Here is a 26,420-nt window from a genome sequence, read left to right on the forward strand (position 1 = left end):
CACCCTCAACCCCTCACCCACCCTCAACCCCTCACCCTCACTCACCCTCAACACCTCACCCTCACTCACCCTCAACACCTCACCCTCACTCACCCTCAACCCCTCACCCTCACTCACCCTCAACCCCTCACCCACCCTCAACCCCTCACCCTCACTCACCCTCACCCTCACTCGCCCTCAACCCCTCACCCTCAACCCCTCACCCTCACTCACCCTCACAACACATATTGTGTTACAATAGGTGTCACATTTGCGAAAGATAAAACTATCTAGAGATGTAGCATAACGACCAGAGCTGCCATATAAGTCACGTAAATACAAAACATGTTGCATTCCAAATGCTATAGGTGTCACATTCGCAAAAGTTATAACTATTGGCATTGTAAATGACAAAGCCATCAATTTAGCAATTTTAACAACGAAAAAATAAATAAATTATGTCATTTACAAGACCAATAACTACAACTTTTCTAATGCGAAACCTATTGCATTCCAACCCCACTCACCCACGCAACGCCACTCACACACGCAACGCCACTCACACACGCAACGCCACTCACACACGCAACGCCACTCACACACGCAACGCCACTCACACACGCAACGCCACTCACACACGCAACGCCACTCACACTCCACTCATCCACGCAACGCCACTCATCCACGCAACGCCACTCATCCACGCAACGCCACTCATCCACGCAACGCCACTCATCCATTTGCAAAACGAAAAAAGTTAAACTCTTCTATTGCGAGACCTATTGCATTTTCAATGCTTGTCTTCTCTGCACCTGGTGTTTAGTTGTCAACTGCTTATATTTCACATTCAGCAGAGAGGTTGTGGTTACTTTACCGTCCCCATTTAATGGTACGTGACAGCTATGGAGGGTTCCGCTGGAAGCAAACCCTGCCCCCCCCACCTTTACTGCTGTTCTTATTGCTCAAGCTCCTTAGCTCCTATTCTGTACCCCCGTCTGCTCCACTCTTTAGCACTGGGGCACAGCCAGAGCTCAGCTCATTTTTCTTCCCTCCACCTCCATTCTCTGTGTGGTCATGGTCTCTCCAGTGCAGCATTTTATGCCTCTGGCTCCCCTTCTCCGTCATCCAGATCCTCACTCTGTGCTCCTACAATATTCGACCCAGTTCTCTTTGGCATGGGGGCAGCCTGCCTGTACTGGTGCTGCCCATGTTGACTGCACTAAAGTGGAAGGGGCTGCTGTATGGCAGTCTAGTCGAAGTGTGGTTGCAACTCTGCTTTTCAACTGCCTCCTGGAAGACACAATTCTTGGACTCATAAGCAAACCGGGCACAAGCAACTCCCTTGTGCATTCTCCAGTCTCCAAACACGGTAAGTCTCGGTCCGTCTAGCACTCCAAGCCCATGACTGTAAATATAAAGGTGAATGTATATGTGCGTAGAATTATCCAGAGTAAGATCTCCCGACCAACTCTGCTAGCTGGCCACTATGTCCCCGAACTTTGAACACATCTTCTTATTCTAACCCAAGCATCGGACTCTATGAAAGATTCAATGCTGGAAAAGCAACAAGTTACTTACCTGTAACTGCAGTTCTCCAGCATTGATATTGTTTATAGGTTCACATATGAAGCTACTTCCTCCCCACTGTATCCTTTTACACCTGTGCTTTGAAATCTGAGTTATGGTGGCCTCTGGGTGAGTGGAGATCAGTTTGCCTTAAGCGCATTGTTAGGTTGAACTTGCAGTCATTCTAATGATGTAAAGCAGTTACTATAACAAATGTTTTTACTGGTAGTCTAAGGAAAGTTGAGCTTGCTGCTGTTGTAATGTTACTGTGGGACTCACTGCTCGACGATTTGTAATGATTGAAGCATGTGAGTCTATGAAAGATATCAACCCTGGAGAATTGCAGTCACAGCTAAGTATGTTTTGTTATTAGCTATCATTCTTTTTCTTAAAGATGCACTATGTGAAAAAAAATTAAAAGCTCTACACTTGCCTCCCTGTGACGGTTTTACAACATTGCTGGCGTGAACAGAGATACAACTGTTACTACTCAAATATAATATATGTATGTAGATTTGTGTTTTACTAAGTGTAGCATTGGATTTTTTATATACAAATCAGTATATATATTGAACATACAGAGGACTTGCAAGACAAACATGTTCTTGGTGAATAAAATATGTTATAAATATTTTATTATGGCATTTTGTTTGTGCTGTGCTCTGCTGTCATGACACCAAGTATTGATCTGGTGTTAGCACCTATACTATTTAGCCAGAAATTGTTTTGGGTTACAGCCAATTTAGGTAGGTACCACATCCCAAACCCACTCTCTCTCTCTCCATTATTTCAGGTTTTGAGGGAGAGTCCCAAGAGTTCTGGTTTGAAAACACTTTGCCTCTCAGAGACCTTCACTTCCACAGAAAACCAAATTAAGCTGATAAAGTTTATCCAGCAGTTTATATACAGGGACTGATGTTCAGCCACCCATTTAAGCCAAGGTAAGGACCTGGGCATGTTTATTTTATACAAAAACTAATGCTTAATCAGTGCCTTTTGTCTGTTTTTTTAACCATGGTAAAGGCCCAGTGCAATTTATTATCAATGTACAAGGCCTTATGCAGAGGGACTTAGAGCCATTGGAGAAACTGATTCAGGCTTCGAACTGAGCACTATAGCAGCCCCAAGGACCGCCACATTTTTTATTAAATAACAGAAGTGATTTGTACCTAGAGGCTGGCTCAAAAGACTTGGTATGATCTCAGTGAATTTTACTATTATTATACAAGGCCTGCTATTATGGCTGAAGCAAAGTCTAAAGCCATAGTAAGTAGTTCTTCTGGAAGTGTTACTATTTATATATCAAGACTATCAAGACTATTTATATATCAAGACTAGAGATCAGGTCTTGGAGCATAGTGAAAACCTAAGATTTTTTATAATTAAAACAATATAACAAGGGTTTTTATTGAGGTGAGGTGTGAGTGTAGGTTTGATGGAGGTTATTAGAATAACATAGAATTTTTGTTCATCTCCAGGGCTGAAATCCAGAGTCCATAATGAGGTAGGATAATTTATCATATTCTAGGTTGGATGCTGACAAAGTAGTATGGTCCAAGGTTATTGTATGGACACGAGGAATGTATTTGTTTAATACAAATGCATGATAATCAGTGTATAAAATGAATACACTTAGAAAGCTCAAGTCTAAACAGTGTTTTACTGCAAAATAGCAGGCAGCCAAGGAACATATCAAGACAATTGTCATTTCAACTGACTAGGGCTCATCCTAGAAAATGGTCAGTTTGAGCAGTGTGTTAAAACATGTAAATGTTACTGAGGCCCTCGCCAGTCCCAGGTGTTTAGCGGTGTCCTCTAGATATTGACTGATCCAGTTTAAATATCTTCATCGGGTGTACTACACCCTCCACCGTCTCTGGAAGATGGGGGCTATTCCATCCCCCACTTGCCTCAGATGCCAGTCGGAAGACGGATCCTTTTTGCACACGGTCTGGGGCTGTATGGCGCTACAACATTTTTGGTCAAGAGTACTGTCCTGCCTGGTGCGAGTGCTAGGCTGGGACCTCCCAGCAGATCCTCGACTATCTCTTCTCCACAGCACAGACGATATGGGGGAAACATATACAAAAGACATTTACTATTTTTAGGACTTACATTGGCCAAGCGCGACATAGCTCAACAGTGGAAGTCCTCTTCTCCCCCGGGGGTGGCGCCCTGGAAATCTGCATTAGATAAATGTATATCCGCCGAGGTGGTGGTGTTTCAGGATCGGGGTTGCCCGCAGAAGCACGGGAAGATCTGGACTGCATGGGCCAAGTGCCGGGGCATTGACCTTTCCATCTTTCCAACGTCAACAAATCAGGACCTTATAGACAGACTCACCACTTCATGACTTTCCAATCTAATTTGTAGATTGGCCGGCGCGGCGATAAGCCTATATGTTTATACACCTGTATAATGCTCCAAGTGGGAAGTGCGATGCAGGGGAGGGGGTGGCGGTAGGTGGGGGTTGTTGGTTTGAATGTTGTATTGATCCTCAAATTCACCTTCTTCAGCAGCTTGTATACCTATGATCTGTGCTTTATATGAACACTGCTTTTGGGGGGTTAGCCCCATTGTATGTAAAATCTCAATAAAATCTATGTAAAAAAAATATGTAAATGTTGGGGGGGAGGCCAACAGCCGACGGAGATGACCGCTTAGTGTTGCGACTTCAAGACCCGCCACCATAATCCACAGTAAATCCTTCAAGAATCCATTCGCCAATAACCCTGGGCGGCGGCTGAAGATTGTCTGTTGCACAAGGGTGCCGCCCGTCTGTAGCCGGTTTGCGTTCTTGGCAAGGGGAGGAGAGACGCGACCGCCCGGAGGCCTCAGTGACGTCAAGGCCTAGGTTGGCTTTGGCCGGCAGGGGACCCGTCATGTGGTGTTCCCCTTTTGGACCCAGCACTGACCATTGAGAAGCAACTGCGAGGGGGATCGGAGGCAGAGTTACCTGCCCCCCTTCTGCGGTGAAGAAGAGACGTGATTGAGTTCCCGCTGCACGGGATCCCTCTGGAGCTGAGGAGCAGTGTGAAGAAGGCCTTGCAGGCCCTACGAGTAAAGCGGAACCCGGGGCAGCGGTGTGGTGGGCTGCGTGTGCAGCCCCAGGAGGACTGGCATCAACCAGGAGTTGACCTGCCTGCTCCCTCACTCCCCTTCCACCCAGTCTGAAGAAAAAGGAAAAAACACCACCCGCCTGGCACTGATGTCCTATACCGGGTGAAACCGCAGGGGCCTCTGAACACAGTTGAGCTACAGACCCCAATGGCCCACCCTATTTGGTGAAAGGGTTGAGAGGCTGCTCGCACTCAACTTGAAAACCCTGACATTGGCAGAACACCTATTGAACAGCGTATATGCCATCAAAAGAGAGAAGTACCTGCCATATCCATTGGCACTGCGAACATACCTGTGCACTCCAGAAGTGAACGCATGGTCCAGACACCGACTCCGCACAACCAGACACACTACTTGGAGTCACTCAAAAAGGGGAGTGAGGACTAAAGCAGTGATGGCACGATAGTGTACCCGCCCAGGGCGTGGTACGACCTTGTCTCCTCTCCCTCATAAATGACACGCTATCCTGCCGAACCAATAACACCACGATCAGGTGCTAGCGGATCCAAATACTTAAGTGCTGATCGGACGGGAGTGCGCCATGCGGGGGGGATTGCCCGAGAGGCCATGTTGCATGCATTGGACCCAACGGACAAGCAGCGGCCAATACTCCCGCTCTCCTTCTTCTCCCTTCAGGCCTGTACCACCACCTATACAGAATGACCGGTGGGAAAGCCATGAAAGGTTCCCACCTAACAAAGATAGATAAATTCGCCCAGGCCAAGGGGACTGAAAGAATGCAAGACCCTCAGGATCAACCAGTCTCTGACACCTGTCAGGGGCTAGAGGAAGCCCCGGTCTCTTTACATGATATCATTGCCGCGATACAGGAAGTAAGTACTGCACTGGAGGTCCGTATAGATATAGTCACAACTGAAATCTCTCTGATACGTGCAGATCTGCGCAATCTGGGGTCCCGTGTTAAGGAAATTGAGGATTCAACGTTCACCTTCTTGCAAGACACACGCAGTCTTAAAGCACAGGCGAGGGACCTAGAGGCTTGCAATGGATTCCTGGAGGAGCAATTGGAGGATTATGAAGAGAGATGCCGGAGCAACAATGTCCACATTTTCGGGGTCCTGGAGCGCGCCAAGGAACCAGCAGCTGACTTGTTTGTGGAGGACCTCGACCTTCGGTATCTCCAGCCCAGCAGATTTTCCAAATTCTTCTTCGTGGAGAGGGCACACAGTACCGGGAGGTCCCCCTGTCCTGGAGCTCCACCACGACCACTACTTGCTCAGCTCTTTCACTTCAGAGACCGTGATACAGTTCTTCAAACGGCACGAACAGCTACGCCAGTCCTATAAGAAAATGCGTGTATAACCTTCCCAGATTTCACGCTGAAGGTCCAGAGACAAAGACGCAGTTTTCTCGAAGTCAAAAAGGCATTGCGAGAAAAGGGACGCATTGGGCAGAGGGCAGAGGGCAAAGTCTGGTTCTTAACCTCCCTGAAGGTAGACTGGGAATGGCTGGAGGGCTCGCGACCTGTCAGAGGCACAAAAGGAGGAATACACAGTGAGAATCGCCCAAAGGCCAATGGCATACAGGGGCCACGAACTGAGAGAAAACCTCCGGCACAAGATGAAGAAGCAGAGCAAAGGCACAAAGACTGATGAAAGGGGTGAACATGGCTCTGAAGACCCACAAGTTTCGTATTAGCGGCTACAACTTAATTTTCACTGAGAGACACTGAGAATTTCTGTGACTTTCGGACTGGCCTGGGGGGGTGCGGGAGGGCCCGAGGGGCCTCGCGGCAGATCAATGCAAAATTTGAAGGTCAGACTTTTAACTATCATCTTCTGGAAACAAGCATCCTGGGACCGGTTTCGGATTCATAATCCTCAAGACGGCTGGAATGCCAGAAACCGGTCCTCGGAAGCTTGTTTCCGGTCCAGGGAAGGCATGGCTTGGCAGTTCGTGCTGGACTGTTCCCATGAGGCACAGGGTCAGTCTGATTTGCATATAGCCATGTCTAAACTGGGGTGGCAGAGTGGGCTAAAGAACGGTGATGGATCAAACCCAGATCTTTTGACTGGGTGTGAGTGTTTGATTGGTTCTGATGCTCCGTCCATCACCACCCTCTTTTGTACCGCTTTTGGCCGCCATAAGTGTGGCTGGGTATGCTCAGACGTGAGTCCCTTGCTTACTTTGCCACTGGATTCAAGCAAGCCGGGCTGAAGACGGCTGGAATGCCAGAAACCGGTCCTCGGAAGCTTGTTTCCGGTCCAGGGAAGGCATGGCTTGGCAGTTCGGTCTGGACTGTTCCCATGAGGCACAGGGTCAGACTGATTTGCATATAGCCATGTCTAACTAAACTAGGGTGGCAGAGTGGGCTAAAGAAGGGTGATTGGTTCTGATGCTCCGTCCATCACCACCCTCTTTTGTATCCTTATTACAATAGCCATTACAACAAATTTCCAGTCTTGCAAGCACTTGTTGCCCTTGATAAAATGATGCACAACTATTGCAGTCAGTTTCCTATAACGCCTGCATGCCCAGAAGGTGTCTCTCAGCCAGCGCAGCCACAGACTGCTCGACCAGTTTAGTCTTTACCAGCACGACTGGATCTCCTGTGGTTCCTTTACATCTGCACTACACTCGTAGTGACTGATTCTTTGGACAATGCCAGCTCCATAAAAGATCCAGTGCCTCTGACGATACACCTGCATGCCTTACTGTATACTCAAAGGCGGACTCTGTAGTGACACTCAAGTTCATTCCATGAATCTGTCTTTCTTAAAACTGCTCCACCAGACAAAGACAGCAGAAATATGGATTATTTTGGAAAGCCAGGAGTAGTTGCAGTTGCTTCAAGAAGGAGAGTTTGACTTCTCTGGAGCTGCAAGTTGCCTGCGACCTTGAACCCATTCATCCCATGTATTGCAAGTATCTAAGACTTGAGGTAGCCAAGTACCACTATAAATTCAAGGTGTTACCCTTTGGCCTGAATTTAGTGCCAAGGATATTCCTCAGGTGCATCGTCCCAGTAGCTGCCTTTCTCCGTCACCAAGATCAACAACTCTTCCCATGTCTCTGCAATTGGGAATGGTAGGTTATTAGCAAATGTAAGCAATCCCATACAGGTATGCACAAAGTTCATCAAGAAACTGGCCATGAGAATATCTCATCTGTACCTCACTACCTCAGTCTCGGTGCAATTCCAGGATCCATCCTTTTTTCCTTTTTTGCCCAAAACGTATTTGCATTCTAAAACTGTAAATAAACAGATACAGATTCTCAACTTCAATTGGATATACAACGTTTTTGATACATTTACCGCATCAACATCCCCCAGCCTCATACAGTATCATAGGGGTGCCAGCCATTAGCCTCTTGGCAGGAACTGGATTCAGAAACTACAATAAACCCCAGCACATGATCAAGCGTTCTACCTCTGCTACCTCCATTTCAACCATATTTTCAAATAAATGGTGGGTCATCCTCAATCTTTGAAAACACACTCCTCCGAAATCGCACACTGGCCCTTTCTCCTCTGACATTTCTCAAGATTTGTTTGGCGTTAAATGTTTCCTTTTACTTGCAATATAAAGGTTTTGCTAGCAGGAAACCCAATCCTGCCAACATCCGGGTGCTCTGCAAACTATTCACTCATCCTTTATTCCCAACAATGAAGGCTTGGGGTCATCAGGACTGGCATGACCCTTCACTCCATCCAAGTAGTTATGATTTTCTAACCCATATTGTGATATAGCCAGGCATTCCTAAACAGTTTGTAGAAACCTGCCAACGGACTTCCCCCACATCTTTTACATGCCAGAGAGGAGGCCTGCCCATCTTCCACAACCTGGAGGGATGAAAGGAAACCTAATACAGATACTGAAACGGAATCAGTCCGAGATGGCCAGGACACCGGGCGCCATTTTAGCTTCTCTCCATTCATCATCATCATCATCATCTATATCACCTTGATCCCTTTCCCATTTTTCATTAAGACTCAGGAAGTGGTCGGAGAGGTGGAGTATCAAGGATCTATAGACCAGTGACATCCCCTTTCTTTCAGTTTTCTCCATGATGATTTTAACGTCAAGTGATGAAATTCAGGCACCTTCACAAGGGCTGTGAAGAGGGTTAGGAGCACACTGCCTCATATCCCAACGCCATTACTGAGATGCAGGAGCTCCGAAGCTCGTCAGCTTATAGGCTTATGGAGCTTCTGCATGCCCAGAGTGGTATTGACCTGAGGAAATTTGTGGCAGCATGTCCAGCAACCACATAATTCCCTATTGTTGACAGAGTAATCCAGAAACATGTGTCTACAGATACGACAATGACTGCACTAGCTTTGGGAAATATAATGAACTTTGATGCAAGTGTGAATTTCTGTACTACACTAACCAGGATGCCATGGGGCAGTGGCTCTGGGATGGGAGGCAGTGTGCTCCTACCATCCTCCCCCTTTCTTTGTTGTTTAAAAAGGCTACGCAAGACTACAAGCTGACGAGCTTTGGAGCTCCTGCATGCCTGGAGCTAAGATGTGAGACAGGGTGCTGCTTCCTCCCCTAACCCCCCTTACCTTCACAGGGGCTTCCCTGTGGAATTTCAGTCCATGCCAAAGCTAGAGGTAACTAAAGCAATAACGTTTATGGAGAGCAAAAGTTTGTCACTTGGCTGAACTGGCTCCATCTTGACTATCAAAGTTGTCTCAGCCTATCCATCAGAATAGTTCTTTGCATACCGTTTCTTACTCTGAAGATTCAAAAAGTAGATGCAGTGTCTGTCCATCTATTTAAATCGTTACTGGGCATGGTGTCCTCCTGCATGCCATTGATCAGGGGCAGCCCCGCCCCGCCCCATTGGCTCAGAGTCAGCAGCAAAAAAATAAAACAATATTTCAATATTATTTTATCTTTAAGCCGCTGTCCCTGCCAGCTTGTAGGGAGGGGCAGGGCCGAGGGATGGGAGGGGGAGGAGGAGTGCTGGTTGCCCTCCCTTAGTGCTCATGTGTGTTTGGCTGGCCGTCTTGTGTCGACCAAGTTTCTACAGCCCAGCTGCATTGAGCAGCCCGGCTGGAGAAACCCCAAAGACTCCCTGGTCTGAGCAGGGCGTCTTTCTGGCCTGCTCAGGCAGAGCAGTGCAGAGATTGAATAGGGGGTCTGTGACATAGTCACAGTGTTTCTTGCTGGGACAAAAAATTCCCAGCACCAAGGCGCGAGCAGGAGGAGGCCTGCAGCAGGTAAGCATAACTTTTTTTTTCTTAATACTATTTTAAACACTCCCTCCCATGCCCCCTTGCGTGCTCCCACTGCACCCCATTCCCCTACCCCTCCTCTCTTTGTATATGCCATTGATTCCACATTTCAGTTTAAGGAAGCACCTCTACAAGAAGAGTTAAACAGCCAGTGGCTCCAAGTGTTTAGCTCCTTCATTGATCATATCCAGGTAACAAACAATTTAACACATTTAAAAATAGCTTTATACAGTGTCTGAATAGAGTCAAAGTAAAGCAAGGTTTACGTTTTCAATCTCAACTGACTCAATTTGTCATGACCATGGATATGTCACTGAAATGGTGGGGAGGCTGCCATCAAGGTTTACAAAGGGCCAATTGTCTGGCTACAAGAATTACCTATCTACCAGTGTGCTGGACCTCCTGGGAGTCTAAAAGAGACTGCATAGTCTCCTTCCAGGACGACACAATTCGCCAGGGATAGTAAGAAGGGACAACTAGACTTCCATGTTTCACATCATCAAGCAGAGTGGCACAACGTCTCTTGCACTGTCAGAGAAAGCACAGCTTATTTGGTTTAGGGCATTAAGCCACAGAATTTGATTGAAGGCAGAACATCTCCCAGGAGTCGGCAACAACTAGTTGATCCCCCTCAGCAGGAAAATGGCTGTCTTTTACAAATGGGAGCTGCAATAGGATCTGGCAACCATCATCTTCCAGCACAGTGGCCACCCAGCCTTAAATCTGTTTGCAACCCCGTCAAACAAGAAACAGGTATTTTGTCAGTGGGTGGTGGCATCCGGTATTGGAGGGAAATGCATTTTTGTTGTTATGGTTCAAGACCTTTACTTACAATTTTACTTCCACAGAGTTCTCTGCAAAGTCAAGAGAGAGCCCTAATTGAGCCAGCCAGTATTGGTTCACTCACCTCGTTCATTTCTCTGAAGCTCCACCCATCCCTTTCCCTTTGGGAACACATCATGACCTACTGTCCATAGGAATCAGCCTTTACACCGCAGCTTGAACTATGCTGTGCCTCAACAGCGCAGTCCGAACCACCACAGCATTTTTACAGCACATTCCTTTACCACCTAAGTCATTACAACAGCTTCCCTAAAGGAAAGCATTGTTAGATTGATTTTGGACCTTAAGTCTAATACTTACCCTACTGTTGCACAGACTGGAGTTGGATTAGTAAATTATACTATGCCAACTCCAGAGCTTTCCCTAAGGCAAGTCGTTGAAACGGCTTGCGTGGTAACGGAATGTGTTTAAAGACGCATTTGTGGTTGGTACTGCATTATTAAGGCGTGCTTGATTAACGCCTGCGTGGCTCTAACATAAAACCACTGTCTGTGGATAATATCAGATTCTCCACTTGGGTTTTTCTCCATGGCTCATCAACACTTGGCGTTTGCATTCAGATATTTATTTATATTGCTCACACCTTTCTCAGATCAGAGCTTTGTCTAACACCAACACTCATCAAGGAAAATGGAATCACTTCTGTATCAGGCAATAGATTCCACCATGTATTGGTACAACCACGCCAAAAGTTACCCTATCTCCTCCATCTGGCAAGTATGGCTAAATAAGCGTTCTCTTAGTGGCTGTTCTGATTTTGACGATCTTCTGAATCCTCATCTCTGCTGTCAATACTGATCAATAAGAAATTGTCGGGTGCCCCACAAGACTTACCTTTGCTTGTGAAGCTATTCCGCAGAGACGACAAGAGCGCCCGCACCTGTACCCACCTGACCCTCGTGGAGTGAATGACCCAGCAGGGATGAGATGGACGCAGGGAAGGGAGCCAGGATGCAGAGGATTGATAAGGGTGTGGAGCTTGCGGGTGTCTCGGTGCCAGCTGGGAAAGCAGAAAAGAACCAGATCAGAAGGAACCACACTTCCTGCGCAGCCCACCCAAGCACACACAGAAGCAACCTTCCGTGAACTCACCAGTGATTCTGTTGTTCGTGGTGTTCAGGCATCAATCAGCATCTCACGAGGATAACCAAGTAGAAGCGCTCCAGCGCGAGACATCCAAGCAAAATGAAAAGGAGGGCGCTCCTGCGCGTGAACTTAAATTAGATCTCAGTCTCTAGTTCGGTGGCATCCTAACTTTACTATGTACAAGGCTCAGTCCAGCCGAGCTATTCTCCCAGCAGCGCTCCTGCGCGATGGAGAACCAATGTTCAAAAGAAAATGAAAACCCAAAACGAAAAGCACTCCTGTGCTATTACCCTTAGCCATAAACAGCGCTCCTGCGCGACTAGGGTACTGGAGGCAGAAATGGGTGGCCCTATATTGCGCTCTAGCGCGGGGCCACACGGAAAACAAAGCAAGCGCTCCTGCGCGAAGGAAACAACCCAAATACAAAGTTTCAGCGCTGTGTATACCAGCTGTGGTAGTGCGCACAGCGCGGTGACAACAGCCGGCAAACAGCGCACCAGCGCGGTGAAGACGGCTTGAGGAAACGGCGCTTCAGCGCGGTGCAGACGGCTTGAGGAAACGGCGCTTCTATCCAAGCCGTGTCGCAGGATACTCCTCAGGGTAGAATTCGGAGCCCTGAGCCGGCAGGAAACGCGATGGTTAAGCGTTTCCCCCGGAAGTGCTTCAGGATCCTCAGGCCAGCTGTCCAAGACTAGACTGGGTCGGACCTTCGCCCGGAAGTGAGTATTCTGGTGTTTCTGTGCGTGCATGCGGGGATGGCAGGGAGCGGCCAGCGCCGCGATTCATGACAGAAATTCCTTGAAAGGATGTGCATGGCCTTCCCTCTTGTGCGTCCCACATGTTTCCCATGAAAGATTAATGCTGTTCTTTGTCAATGGTTGAAACCACCATCCCAAATCATTCACAAAGCTGCAACAAATTAGTGTTATTGAAAACTGCTTTGCTGCTGGCCTTCGCATCCACTAAGCGAGTCTTTGAAATTCACTCTTTCACGTTCAACACACCCTTATTTCGCTTCCATAAAGTCAGTCTTTTTCTTCTCGCAAATTCAAAATGCTCAAAGCATTCTTCCAGACCCTAACATATGCGCTAAAAAAGAGCTATACTCATCAGATATCCGCAAATGCTTGATTGACTGTATCAAGTCCTTCCATCAGTCTCAGCAGCACTTTTTGGCTCTTAGGCATTCCCTCTTAAAACAAGGCATACCAAGATGCATTGCTGCTGATGTTGACATATGTCACTCTTAATTCTGGTCCTTGCATACATTCTTCTGTGTCAGCCTATTCTGGCTGCCATGGCAACATTTATGATGAGTTCCTCCATCAGTCATCCGTAGAGCTGCAAAGTAGAGGAGTCGCCACAACTTCACAAGACATTACTGCTTGGATTTGGACTCTTTCAGGGAATTGCCTTTTGGTCATGTGGATTTGCATTATCTCTTCCACTAAGGTAAGTCTCGATTCAGTTGTACATAATCTACTCCATAATGCCACAGAATGTTATGGAAAAAATGTATATGGATTATTCACTGGATACTAATTGCTAGTCTAATTCAGCAGGTGAATCTATGAAAGAATCCATGCTGAAGAAAAAATAAGTCACTTACCTTTAACCGCAGTTATTCAGTGTTGCTATTTTTCTTACCATCGCATGTGATTATTTCTCCTCCCTGATCAGAAGCTCTTTAAACATATATCCTTTCACACCAGTGCTGTGTAGAGATCTAATGGATCGAAGCGTTTTGGATAAGTGAAGATCAGTGTACTCTCACCTCTTTGGTTGAAGCCCAGGTGTTTCTAACAAGAGGATTGTGCTACTAAAGTAACATAGTTTTAAACTGTTTCAAATATACTTTTTTGTATCACAATGTAAATTTTACCGGGTGCTCGAAGCTTGATGACAGGGAAATATTGAAACATATGAATCCATGAATAGTACATATGCTGGTGAACTGTTGTTAAAGGTACATAACTTGTTTACTATCTGCAACCAACAGATACCTTTGATCAGAAGGGGCAAAATACCAAGAATATAATGGGTGCTGGGAAGGGATAATCATCGTGTGGTCTTTTATTATGAGATATAAAATACCTTCTACCATACGTAAAATAAATTTTGCAAGTCACCGCAGAGTTTTGTGAACACTGAAAGGAACTCTGGATCCGATTAATATATTGGTGGTATGTATACTCTGTTGCAACAGAATATACATACCGACAATATCAAGGTCCGCCTTCGTGATTTATTTGCAGGTGAACCTTCAGTTAGGGCATGGTGGAGACTAATCTGTCTCTGCCGTGGCCAAACATCTCTGATGGCCCTGAGGAGTAAGGGCCATCGGACAAATGGCTACATGGCGGCCCGCCCAATTTAGATGGGCGGACATGTTGTCATTTTTACTGCTTCTTAAATCGTTATATTGCTGCCTTCACCAGGGGAGAAGACCTCCATGGTGATGGGAGCATTGTATTATTTCTTTTCAAAAATAAAAATGCAATTTTGGGCTTTCTTTTTGAAAAGAAAAAAATATTGTTTGGTACTGGGCACGTCCTTGCGACATAGCCCAGTAGAAACAGTAAAATGCGTGGACAGGAAGCGGAATACAGCGTTTCCAGCCAATGCCTGCTTGGCAGTCATTTATAAATTTTCGGGTGGTCTTTCAGTCATGGCTACAGCGTAATTTACTCCGTCCTCATGGCAGAGCAGCTGGCCACCCGCCGTTCTATAAATTAAGCCCTCCATCTTTAGTTATGCTTCTTTGATTTGTCACCAAACTATTAGTTGACTTGCAAGTAGTCTTACCTATGATGGAAGTACATTATCCCAAACATATTCTAATACTGAGCAAAATGCATGCTTTAGAGTTAGTGTAAGAATACCTTTAAAGATTACAAATGTTTCTTTCTTTCAGGCTAAGAAACGATTCTCAACAGCTTTAAGAACGGATAAAAATGATGTTGGGATCTTGCCCATGCAAGTGCATTTGTATGCATCTCTTCACTCCTGTAATCCAGGCATTTTGTAGTTATGACATTTTAATATTGAATGTTAAACTGGCACTGTACCGAACAAACTTTGAATAAATAAGAGTTTGCAAAATATTCTTGTTGTGGAAAATGTATCTTCTGTAAACTGTGACCTTACTATTCAGCTTTATTGAAATAACTGTGAAGGCCATTCCCACTAGAAATTGAATGAGGTGTGGAAAACCTTCCCATGGCATAAACTGAGGCTGATGTGCAAGACCCTCACAGTGCATGGCAGAAGGGGGCAGACATGGTGTTACTGCTTTAAAAAACGAAGGAAGTGTGCAGGGCCATCACACTATCCAACGCGAGAACCTGACTATGCAGGCACCAGGGTAGCTAGGAAGGCATGTAAGACCATCACAGTATTCAAACCCAGGATAATTGCCATGCACGTCATTTACGTTATCCAGATTAATGTTTGTGACTGTAAGGGACGGGGGGCTGGGGGTTCTGCATACCTTTGCAGCATATAAACTTTAAGTGAAGTACAAAACAATACTTTTATTTAACTCTTTTGCCTTAATTAAATTTTAATTTAAAAAATCCATACTAATATTATAAAGAGAGAGCCCAAACCTTTGGAGCGGGTAATCTCAGTAACCACAGCACCAATCACAACACCCAATTCAGCGTTGGAAAAGGCAGTTGCAGCAGAAGGACATAGGCTATGCAGACGGCCACCATATACATTTAAAAGGTAAAAGAACTGTGCCAGCAAAGTAGTCCCTTGGTGGCGTGTCTGCGTTGTGCTGTGGGCAGGGGGCGTGACTAACGCTGGGGGCGTGTGGTACAGCCATTATATCGTGGGCTGTGGGCGTGTGCTGGGGGCGTGACACGCAGGGGGCGTATGCAGATGGCCACCATATACATTTAAAAAGTAAAAGAACCGTGCCAGCAAAGTAGTCCCTTTTGGGCGTGTCTGCGTTGTGCTGTGGGCGTGGGCTGGGGGCGTGACTAAGGCTGGGGGTGTGTGGTACGGCCATCATATCGTGGGCTGTGGGCGTGTGCTGGGGGCGTGACAAACGCTGGGGGCGTGTGTCCGCCCTTCATGCCATGTGAGTCGTACATACAAGCGCCAATTATGTTGCTGCGCAGCATCAAGGGGCACGCTGTTGGCTTGACACGCTGGGGGCGTGTGTCCGGCCTTCATGCCATGTGAACGCAATTGCGCCGCATCAAGGGACAAGCTGGGGGCGTGAGAAACGCGGGGGGTGTGCTACGTTCCGCCCTTCATGCCATGTAGGTCGAACATTAATCAGAAGATCGTCTGCTGTGGCCGTGTGCTGGGGGCGTGACAAACGCGTTCAGCTGGAGGCGTGGTAAGTAACGTTACTGCAGCCTCTCCTGCGCGCTGTTATTGAACTCTCTCATTCAACGAAATTACACGCGCCTTCCACCATAAACCATGGCTCTAGCCGGGCTCAGGTGGCGGATCAGTACACTATATACACGCGCCTGATAACATCAACCAGGGCTGCCGCTGGGGCTCAAGCGGGGGAACACGCGCCTGCTAACATCAAACAGGCCTGCATCTGGGCCTCAAGCGGGGGAACACGCAAATGAGCGTGTCTGCGGGGACAATTACTGCAGCCTCTCCTACTCGCTGTCACTCAACTTTCTCATTAAACGGATTTACCCCCGGCTGATAACTCTCTCATTCAACGACATTACACGCGCCTGCTAACATCAACCAGGGCTCTAGACGGGCTCAGGCGGCGGATCACTACACCAATTACACGCGCCTGCAAACATCAACCAGGGCTGCAGCTGGGCCTTCTCCGTCCCGATTCTAATGAAACAAAAAATGTTGTCTACCGCGAGATTTTAAAATAAATTGCCCTTGCCAAATACACACATTACACACATTCTATTTCATACCTGGACAACGTCGGGACGGGCTGCTAGTGTTTTATAAAGCGCTCGTTCACCGATTGGCTTCATGGCGCTGGATCTAGGAGGTGCTAGTGCTGAATCGGTAACAGTTATTCATAGGCCTGGGTGTACAGCCAGGTTTTGAGAGATTTTCTAAATTTCAGTAACTTGGAACTAGACCTGATTTCCAAGGGGATGGAATTCCACAGTCTGGGTGCTAGCATTGCAACCCTACTTCCCCCTTGTCGCTTTAGCTTGACGGTAGGGACTGCCAAAAGTTAGAGATAAGCCGAGCGAAGGTTGCGTGAGGGGGAGTACCGTGTGATCAGGCTGTCTATAAATCCAGGGCCCTTGCCTTGCAGGGACTTAAACACAAGACAACCAACCTTGGGAAATGGGAAGCCAATGTAGCTTCCTAAGAAGGGGAGAGGCATGATGCCACTTAGGTTGATGATAAATCAATCGGGCTGCTTGGTTCTGAACCATCTGCAACCGTTTTGTAAGCCCAAGTGGTAGGCCCAGGTAAATAGCATTAGAGTAATCCAGGCGGGAAAGAACCATGGCTATCACAACCTGTGTCAGAGCTGCTTGGTTAAGTAACCTGCTTATTTTCCTAATCCTACACAGCTGGAAAAAACAAGAAGAAATCACTGAGCCTACGTGAGTTTTCAGGGATAGATCGTTAGATATTGTAACACCAAGGCTCTTGGCTGATGCAGAGGGGGTAGGGGAGGGTCTTAGTTCAGTTGGCCAATAGTGTGGGCCCCAAAAATTCTGACTCCCACCTGTCAAGACTAGTTCAGTCTTCCCTGGATTTAACTTTGGATGATTACAATCCATCCAGTGAGATATAAACTGCTTAGTGGACTGGAAATGAGAGACAGATTGGGGCGAGTTGTCATTTGTAAAGTGCAGTTGCAGGTCGTCCTCATAGTTGAAAGTGATCACTTTCCTTTCCTTTAGAGACCCGATCAGTGGGAGAAGGTAGAGGTTGAACAAGTGTGGGGAAAGCGAGGAGCCCTGTGGCACCCCACATGTGAATTTTAGCTTGGGGGCCATAAACTGGCCTAGACGGACTGCCTGGGAACGATTTTCCAGGAACGAGCAAATCCAGTCAAGAGCTGTGCCCCTGACATGGTCCACCAGGATGTCATGGTCGACCGTGTCAAAGGCGGCCGATAGATCTAACAACACCAGGGCCTGGGGAGTGCCTCTGTTGGCCTTCTCCCGTAAGGAGTCCAGTACAGCTGTGATTACTGACTCTGTGGAATGGGCAGGGCGAAAACCCGCCAGGTGTGGGTCAAGGAAATTTGTTTGCTCCATATGATTGGACAGACATTTTGCCACATGGGCCTCTAGTACCTTGGCCAGGTACGGGAGCAGGGAAATAGGGCGGTAATTTGATAGCGTCTGAGGGTCCGCTCCAGGCTTCCTCAGGAGTGAAATCACCACTGCTTCTTTGAAAGCCTCAGGTACACAGCCTTGGGATAAAGAATTGTTCAGGAGGGCAAGGGCTGGTCCCTGTAGGGCAGTAAAGATTTCTTTTAAGATGTGTGGGGGGCAGCAGTCCCTGGGGGAGCCAGATCTAACTTTGGACAGCAGGGTGTGAAAAGTCTGAATGTCGATAGCCGCAAAGCAATCGAGAGAACCAGGGTTCCTGAACCTAGAAGAGGTTTTGCCCTGAGTAGTGTGTTTAGGGATACTGGCTTTAATAGAAGATATTTTTTCTATGAAGAAATTATTCAGTGATTCACAGAGAGCTTGGGATGGAGTGGGCTTAATCAAGACTCTATCGGGATTGGACAGTTCATAGACAATTATGAAGATTTCCTTGGTTTGGTTATCAGCGGTTAGGAGTCTGGAGGAGAAATGGGCAGCCTTATATATAAATATAATTTATTTCAGCATTGTATCCTTAATACATGTATTTGGACTGCAATGTAACAATTAAGGAACTTCCCATCCCAACCACCACCCGTTCCTTCGCCAGCAAAGTGGTTCAAAATGGTAACAAACATCTATGAAGTGCTTTTTATACATATTCAGCATCTTACTGCTAAAATAAATACTTCCACTTGCTTCTAATATGGCCTGAGTAATTACCAGTGTGGGGCAGTAATTCAGTAATTTAGCAATTATTTTTCGAAAAATATTCCCTCAATGCTTTAGCCAGGATTCTACTTTTTCCCAGACAGGTGGTTTTTCTGATGACTCAATTCCATGTGTCAGATTAGTTATGTTAGTAACATATGAATCAATCTCTCTACTGCAATTTGGATTGTAAGTACAACACTTCTTTACTCCAATTCCTTTAAAGACTCTACCCTCCTTCGCCAAGATGATATCTAAGGCGAGACAGTTCTGCATCACCATTGCCCTCTTGGCTAACATCTCTACATTCACTAGCTTAAAAGACCTTGCTGTATCCAAGGTAAGTCTATCTACAGTTCAAGATCATTGCCTAATATTGATATCTTTCTAAGCAATCCCTATAGGTGGGATAATAGCACCTAATAACTATTTGCCCAAAGCTTCTCTTTACTCTTCTCAAACCATGCTCCTCATTCATTTCTGGTTGATGGTAAATTCTAGGAAAAACTAAAGCTGAGTAACATGGAACCACACAATTCTTCAGCGAATTAAAATAGAGAGTCATCTCAGAAATATAATAGATAGCCTTTAACACCAGTTGTTCTCCAGTCAGGAATTCCCCACTGCCATATATTTTGTCGCATGTACTCTCACCAACAAATTCCAATGTATCCTCTTTCCATTCTTAACTTTAGGTGTAAACTTGCAAACCTAAAATATTATTCTTCCTTGATTCCCGCCATGGCAATCTCATGTTCTTGTTGAATCCTTAACACTTTTATACCTCTCATTATATTTCAAATTTAAATCATGCCTTTCTTCATTCAATAAACAATTAATAAACTGCACCTTCATTAGTCTCAGCAACAATTTGTAAATCTCTTTCAAATGCTTACCATATTTTGTCACTTTATCATTCTCACTAATGAATACATTATCTAGTATTACATTATAGTTAGTCAGATATAGAGAAAGAAACTCTCTCTAATTAAAAATCACCACAAACAAACTACAAGATAGCAGGTAAGAATTCCAGTTGCTTGTAAATAGTCCCATCTCCAGCTAACTTACGAAGGAAAGTGCAGACAAAACAATCACTAACACGCATTATATTTATGTATTCCCTAATCATTCTTGTACATACATTTTCCCTAAAATCTTTACCTGCTAATGATACATTGTTATTCCTAATTATTTGATTCTTTCTAATTGCAACTTCAGTAGTCATGTGTTGTGAAACATTTCCCACAGGAGTCAGTAAGCATGCCAAGTGGCCGACTAATATCCCAAGTATTATGATTAAAAAAGTCCTCCTTACAATTTTACAGCCAGAGTTGTATCCCATCTTCATAACCGAGACAATAAACAGAACAAAAGCTAAACAGACATTTTCTAGTAGGCAAAAATCAAGTTCTTCTTTATCATTTTTTTTTTCAAAACATGCAAAAAGGGTAAATACTGAACAATATTTCAAATTGATTTCATTTTTTCAACTCATTACTTCTCACTATATGATTTCAAAAATCAATCTCAAAATTAGTAATCAGTTCCATGAAACCAACTTCTTATATTTCTCAGCAAATGTCTTTCTCTGTCTTTTCAACCCTCGATTAACTTTTCATCTTGTCTTGAAGTTTCCATAAAGCAAAACAAACAGTCTCTAGTTTTCCTCAGGGTGGCTCTTCTTCTGCATCGGTTTCAGGTCCTAAATCTTGATCATTCTCACAATAATCTTGTCACTTGTTCACTAAGAAATTATTCTCATCTGTGTCACCTTCTGAGATCGTAGCCAGATACACCTGCTCTGGTGAAGTTTACTTCCGATTGGGAACTCTTTTTCTGGTTGATCTTTTAATAGTTGCTATTTTACTCTCTTCTGATTCCCAAAGTGACTGCCTCATTGTCTTTAATTCTGGCTCGTAATGCTTCAGATTTCAGGTTGTCTTTCTGGGGATTTCTTCAGCCCATAAATCTTTAGTGACAGTCTATAGTTCTTGGTGGCATTCAGAACTTTGGGCCTCACTTGACTGTGCGTATGGCTTTTGCTTGTCAGTTCATTCCACAGCAAATCTTCTTTATCCAGTGGGGTCTTTTCAATTCTGATATTCAGCTGCTGCAACTTGTCAGTTTCGTTATTTTGATCAGCCTTCTTCTTGCTGCCACCTGTACTTTGCTCTTTTGCATAACAGTCCTTCATTCTGATCATTTTGTAACTGGACTTGTGGAACTGTGAATTCTTCATCTGAACTCTCACTCACTTGGAATTGTCTCTTTGGACTTCTCTTTGAGTGTCTCAAGTTGATCTTCACCAGTTACAAAAGAATTTAAAACAAATGTTCACCCCAGTCTGGATACACGCTGCAAACCTGATCAGTATGGTCACTCGAACTGTCGCTTCAGCTTGTTCAGTAATGCGTGCGTGGCATTCTTAGATTGTGCTCCTGTTTCCATGGGATGGGAATCTAATGATTTAAATTGGACTGAGGAGTCAGTTGGTGTTTAACCTGACTCTCAGTTGGAGGGGACTGATGGATGGGATCTTTCCTAAAGAATGAACTTCATTTGTGACTCATCTACAAGTGTCTCTTTATTGAGGAGGGCCATCTTTGTTACACTGGCGACAGAGGATATTCGGACTATACTGGAAAGCGGGATCTCAACATCAACATTGAACGTACTCGATGCAAGGTGAAAACAATTATCTAATTCCTACTGGCTTTTCGGGACAGCTATCTTACGGAGATCTACCCCAAGCTACTGTTTTCGTTTTAATACATTGTTTTTATACTAATAGCCAATCTTTGAACTTTGTTCGTAACGATCGGATCCTCGAGCAGTAGCTTGCCCACCAGAACACCATGTTCCACTGGAGATGTCTCACGCTCTTAATGGACGGTATCCTGCTGTGAGGCGAAGACTCCGGACTCAGTGCGTTGCGTGTCGTTGAGGTTTAGTGACATGCACACTTATTTATATGATTACGAGGACCTTCAAATCCAATCCTATGCATGTCATTGATTTTCAGTGATACACACACTAGTTTATAAAGTACTGCTGTTCAAGGTTTTGTGCTGCAATTCATGCGTGTCTCCTGTTTTAGTGACACTCACTTATTTAAACAAAGCCAGTAACAAGCATTTCTTCAGTTTGAGTGCGTGTTTGTACCATTCAGTGATGCACACACTTCCATCATAAAGGGCATGTTTATTTAAAGTTATTTTATGCATTATGCGTGCCTCAGGAATCAGTGACACACACACTTATTAATACAAACACAGTATTGAGTCATCTCATATATCTTGATGCGTGTTCTATTAAGTGACTCACACACTTCATCTCAAAGGCATGTTTTTCAGTGACGTGCACACTTTCCATATCAGACAGTAGTGACTTAAAATACAGAATACATATCTAAACTATTCCTATTCTTTCACTCACATAATATTTATTCAATTGTTTATCATTTGTGTATTTCTCTTGATTTAACTGTATTTTAGGTCTACATTGTGTGAGAGCTTATCCCATGTATTCTTCATAATTCTTATGTTGTGAAGAAGTAATATGGAAAATGTTCCAGTGCCACCTTTCTTTTTGTCATCACCAGGTGATCCACCTATTAAGTGGCAAAAGTGGCATAAGGCTTTTGAAAGGTTTCCCATGGTGTGTGGTACTGAGAGGAAAACAGCACTACTGTTGCAGTGTTTAGAGTCAGAAGGACAGGATGTATTTGATTATTTGCCTGAAATTCATGATGGACATCTTAATGAGTATGAGATTTGCATTGCTGAATTAGACAAACATTATTTACCTAAAGTCAGCACCATACTTGAAAGATATATGTTTGGTCGCAGGAATCAGTTAGAGGATGACGCTATAAAAAAGTATATAACTAGTTTGTGAAAATTAGCCTCGACATGCAAATTTAGTGCCACAGTTGATGAAAGGCTTAGGGATCAATTTATGCTGGGGTGTAACATGGAGCATGTAAGAGAAGAATGTTGGCAAAAGGATGAACCTTCTTTAGAAGATGTTCTACTCATTGCTAAAAGGATCGAACAGTCCATCAAGTGCATGGAGGTCATAAGAAAGGAATAAGACAAGAAGGATTCTGTTCAAGTCGTTAAACAGCCACAAAAAGAACAGGAAATAAAAGAGATAGTTTTGACAAATTAGAAAAGACTAACACCTTTCAAGGTAGATGTTTTCGTTGAGGGAGTGTAGGACATTTAGCAAATGACAAACAATGTCCAGCTAGCAAAGTTATATGTAGGAACTGTAAGAAGAGAGGTAATTTTGCTGCTGTCTGCAAAGGTAAGACTTTTAAAGGGAAAGTGAATGAGATTAATGATGACAATGGGTGCTCAAACGAACAACATTCTCATGTAGAGTGTGGGCAGATACTATTACAAATCACTGAAAATGCTGGTAGTAGAAGTAGCCCACTTGATGAGATAATGGTGGAAGGGGAAATAACCAACGTTCTATTTGATTTAGGGGCTAAAATCACCATAGTTTTCAAAAGCTTCTACTTAAAGAAGGTCAAAGAGAATACCAAAGTGTTTCGACCTGACATAAGACCTTGTGCAAATGGAGGTGAGCCAATTAAGTTGTTTGGATATTTTTGGGGTCTTGTTGAATATAAAGGGAGGTTTACTAATTCGAAAGTATATATTTCGCAAAAAGATGACAGCATATTGAGTTGGTTTCTCCAAAGAGGCCTCGGTGATCTTAGATCCTAATGAATCACCACTCATTAAGTTGAAGGAAAATTTTGAGGTAAGGAAGATATACACCACTCAGGATAATTCTTTAGAGAATTTTATACATCTGTTGCGGATGACATTTCCTGAAGTGTTGTGTGAAACGCTGGGATGTCTACGACATTATGTTCATCACATACATCTTATTGATGGTGCAAAGCCTGTATGTAGTAAGATCTGGAATGTACCTGTGGCGGTGCGTGAACAACTGCAAGCAGAATTGGAAAGGATTAAGGCAGAGGGTGTTATTGAGGAGGTGGAAGCAACACAGTGGCTCGCTCCCTTTGTAGCGGCCAAGAAAGCTGTTGGGAGTTTGTGCCTGTGCATTGATCTGAGAGCTGAACAACCATGTGGTGGTGGACCGTTACCCTTTACCTAAAATAGCTGACATGTTGATGTTACTGCAGGGTGCCAAAGTGTTTTCGACCATCAATCTCAAATCGGCATATCATCAGATTAAGCTTGATGAAGCCTCTAAAGAACTTACAGCATTTGTGACTCCCTTTGGGACTTATTGTTTTATTAGACTTCCTTTTGGCCTGGTGTCAGCAGCCTCTGTTTTCCAGAGAGCTTTAGAGAATGTTTTGAAAGGACTTACTGGTGTGAGTATATCAAGATGACATATTAATCTTTGGGAGAGATAATGTAGAACATGATGAGAGGGTCATTCGTGTATTGAATGGACTCAATTAATTCAATATGACAGTCAAAATAGGGAAGTGTAAGTTCAGGAGGAAGTCCATTGACTATTTGGGGCATTCAATTTCTGCTTGTGGTGTGATGTCCAAAGAAGACTTGTTTGATGCCATTCGCAAGTTGCATTTTCCTACTAATAAAGAGGAATTAATGGGTATCCTAGGAATGGCTGGATATTATAGTAAATTAGTTCAAGGTTTTGCCAATTTGTGTGCTCATGTGAGAGGATTGCTTCGTAACGGGAGTGAGTTTTAATGAGATCAAGCGTGTGAGGAAGAGTTTTGCATTTTAAAGGAGAGATTGAGTAGTGTACCCAAATTGAGAAGCTTTGACCATAAGAAAAAGTCAATCCTAATAACAGATGCTAGTATGAAGGGACTAGGTGCTGTTTTGCTGCAGAGGAATCAAGGGCAGCATGATTTAATTATGTTCCTTTCTAGGAGTTAGAGGGGTGCTGAACTGCGCTATTCTGTGGTGGAAAGAGAAGCCCTGGCCGTATATTGGTCTGTGAAAAAATTGAGAAATCTCCTGCGGGGCTGTGTGTTTGAAGTAAGGACGGATCACAATCGGTTATGTGAGATTTTGTTTAAAAGGGGCATTGATGCAATTTCTAGTAGGATCACCAAATGGGTAGTGGCTCTACAAGAGTTTGATTTTGTCATTAAATATTTGCCAGGAGTTGAGAACAAGGTAGCAGATGCATTGTCCCATTTGGTAGATGGTGATGAGAAGAGTTTATATGGTGAAAGTGAGCAAGATGAGGAAGTGGTCTGCTTGATAGAAAGAGGTAGCATTGCTGTGGAAAGGTGGCGTGAGGCTCTTGCCTCTGATCAAGGTATTGTCGGAGTTTTAGATTGGGTGAAGAAAGGTTGGAAAATCAAACCCAAAGGAGATGAGGAATTAAAAGGTTTTGGCATGTTAGGGATGAGCTGTCAGAGCAAAAAGGGTTTTTGGTCAGAGGCACAAGGTTTGTTCCCCCAGTATTCCTTAGGGAGGAGCGTATCTGTTTAGCTCATGCAGGTAATCAAGGAATGTCTAAAACAAAGGAGAGACTCAGGTTGACTTACTGGTGGCCAGGAATGGGTTTGCATGTGGAACGTATTATCAGAAATTGTGTTCAGTGTGCGTTAAGTGAAAAGGTGGCAAAAACTAAGGTACAACCCATGGTAATAAGAGAGCGCCCTAATGGTCCATGGAAGGCAGTTGGGTTGGATATAGTTGATCCCATTCACTCTACAGGATGTGTTACATTTTAGTTCTTGTTGATTTCTTTTCTAGGTCGCTTGAAATAGCTATCACGCATGGTATTAAAACCAAGCATGTGAAAGGGTTTTTGGAAGAGCTTATTGCTAGAGAGTGTATTCCAGATGTCATTCTTACAAACAATGGCATACAGTCAGTTTCTAGAGAAATGAAACAGTTTTTGAGTGAGCATGGAATTAAACATAAGAAATGCTCACTATATCAGAGAGACCAATGGGATGGTCGAGTGCTTCAATCGTGTATTAAAAGAAACTATAAACATGGCCAAGAGTGCTGGTTTGGATTGGCAGAAGGAAATCATCAAAAAGGTGGAAGTATACAGGGTGTCTCCTCATGCTGTTACTAAGAAACCCCCTTTTGAGTTATTCAGGGGTAGGCGTGCCAACACTCTGGTAGCACCCACTTGGGTCAATGATATGCAAACAGGTAGTGATGAGAGTAATGAGGGGTGTGATTGGTGGTTGACAGAGGCTAAGAAAATTGAAGCTTGCAGGGAACTTCATGACCTAAGAAAGAGTGTTAAAAGAACTGTTGTCAAGGTGAGAGACTGGGTTTTAGTTAAGAAAAGAAAAACGTGTATAAGAGGATGGTCTGCAGGGTTTTTAAAACCTATGGAGGTCATCAAAGTTTATAATAACGCCGTCAAAACCAGTGACTATCTCATGTGGAATCCAAACAGAGTTGTTGTAATCTGAGATTAATTTGTTCAGGGTCACATGTTAAATCGGGAACCCCGAGTGGAAGCTGATCTTGATGGCTCCTGCAAAAATACTAAGCCTCTTAGGAAGTCTGTGAGGAAGTCTACGCCTCCAGCGTATTTGAGTGAATATGTGAATTAATGTAAGGTTGAGAGTTAGTATATTTTTGGAATTGTTATCCGAACCTTACGCTGCTTTTAATTTT

The 26,420-nt window shown here is 44.5% G+C and overlaps 1 protein-coding gene across 3 annotated transcripts in view; it reads left to right on the forward strand.

Annotated features, from left to right (window-relative positions):
• The window catches only part of GPAT2 (glycerol-3-phosphate acyltransferase 2, mitochondrial), a 1,306,638-nt gene extending 1,291,731 nt beyond the window's left edge, over window positions 1-14,907 (forward strand). For all 3 annotated transcript variants that reach the window (XM_078667014.1, XM_078667016.1, XM_078667015.1), the window contains 2 exons: window positions 2,339-2,486; window positions 14,718-14,907. In XM_078667014.1, coding sequence (XP_078523140.1) covers window positions 2,339-2,461 — 123 coding nt within the window. In that variant the 3' untranslated portion in view covers window positions 2,462-2,486; window positions 14,718-14,907. The remainder of the gene's footprint in view (window positions 1-2,338; window positions 2,487-14,717) is intronic.
• Window positions 14,908-26,420: the final 11,513 nt, after the last annotated feature.

This window comes from Lissotriton helveticus, chromosome 11 (genome assembly GCF_964261635.1).
Source record: "Lissotriton helveticus chromosome 11, aLisHel1.1, whole genome shotgun sequence".
In the NCBI taxonomy this organism is placed as follows: Eukaryota; Metazoa; Chordata; class Amphibia; order Caudata; family Salamandridae; genus Lissotriton; species Lissotriton helveticus.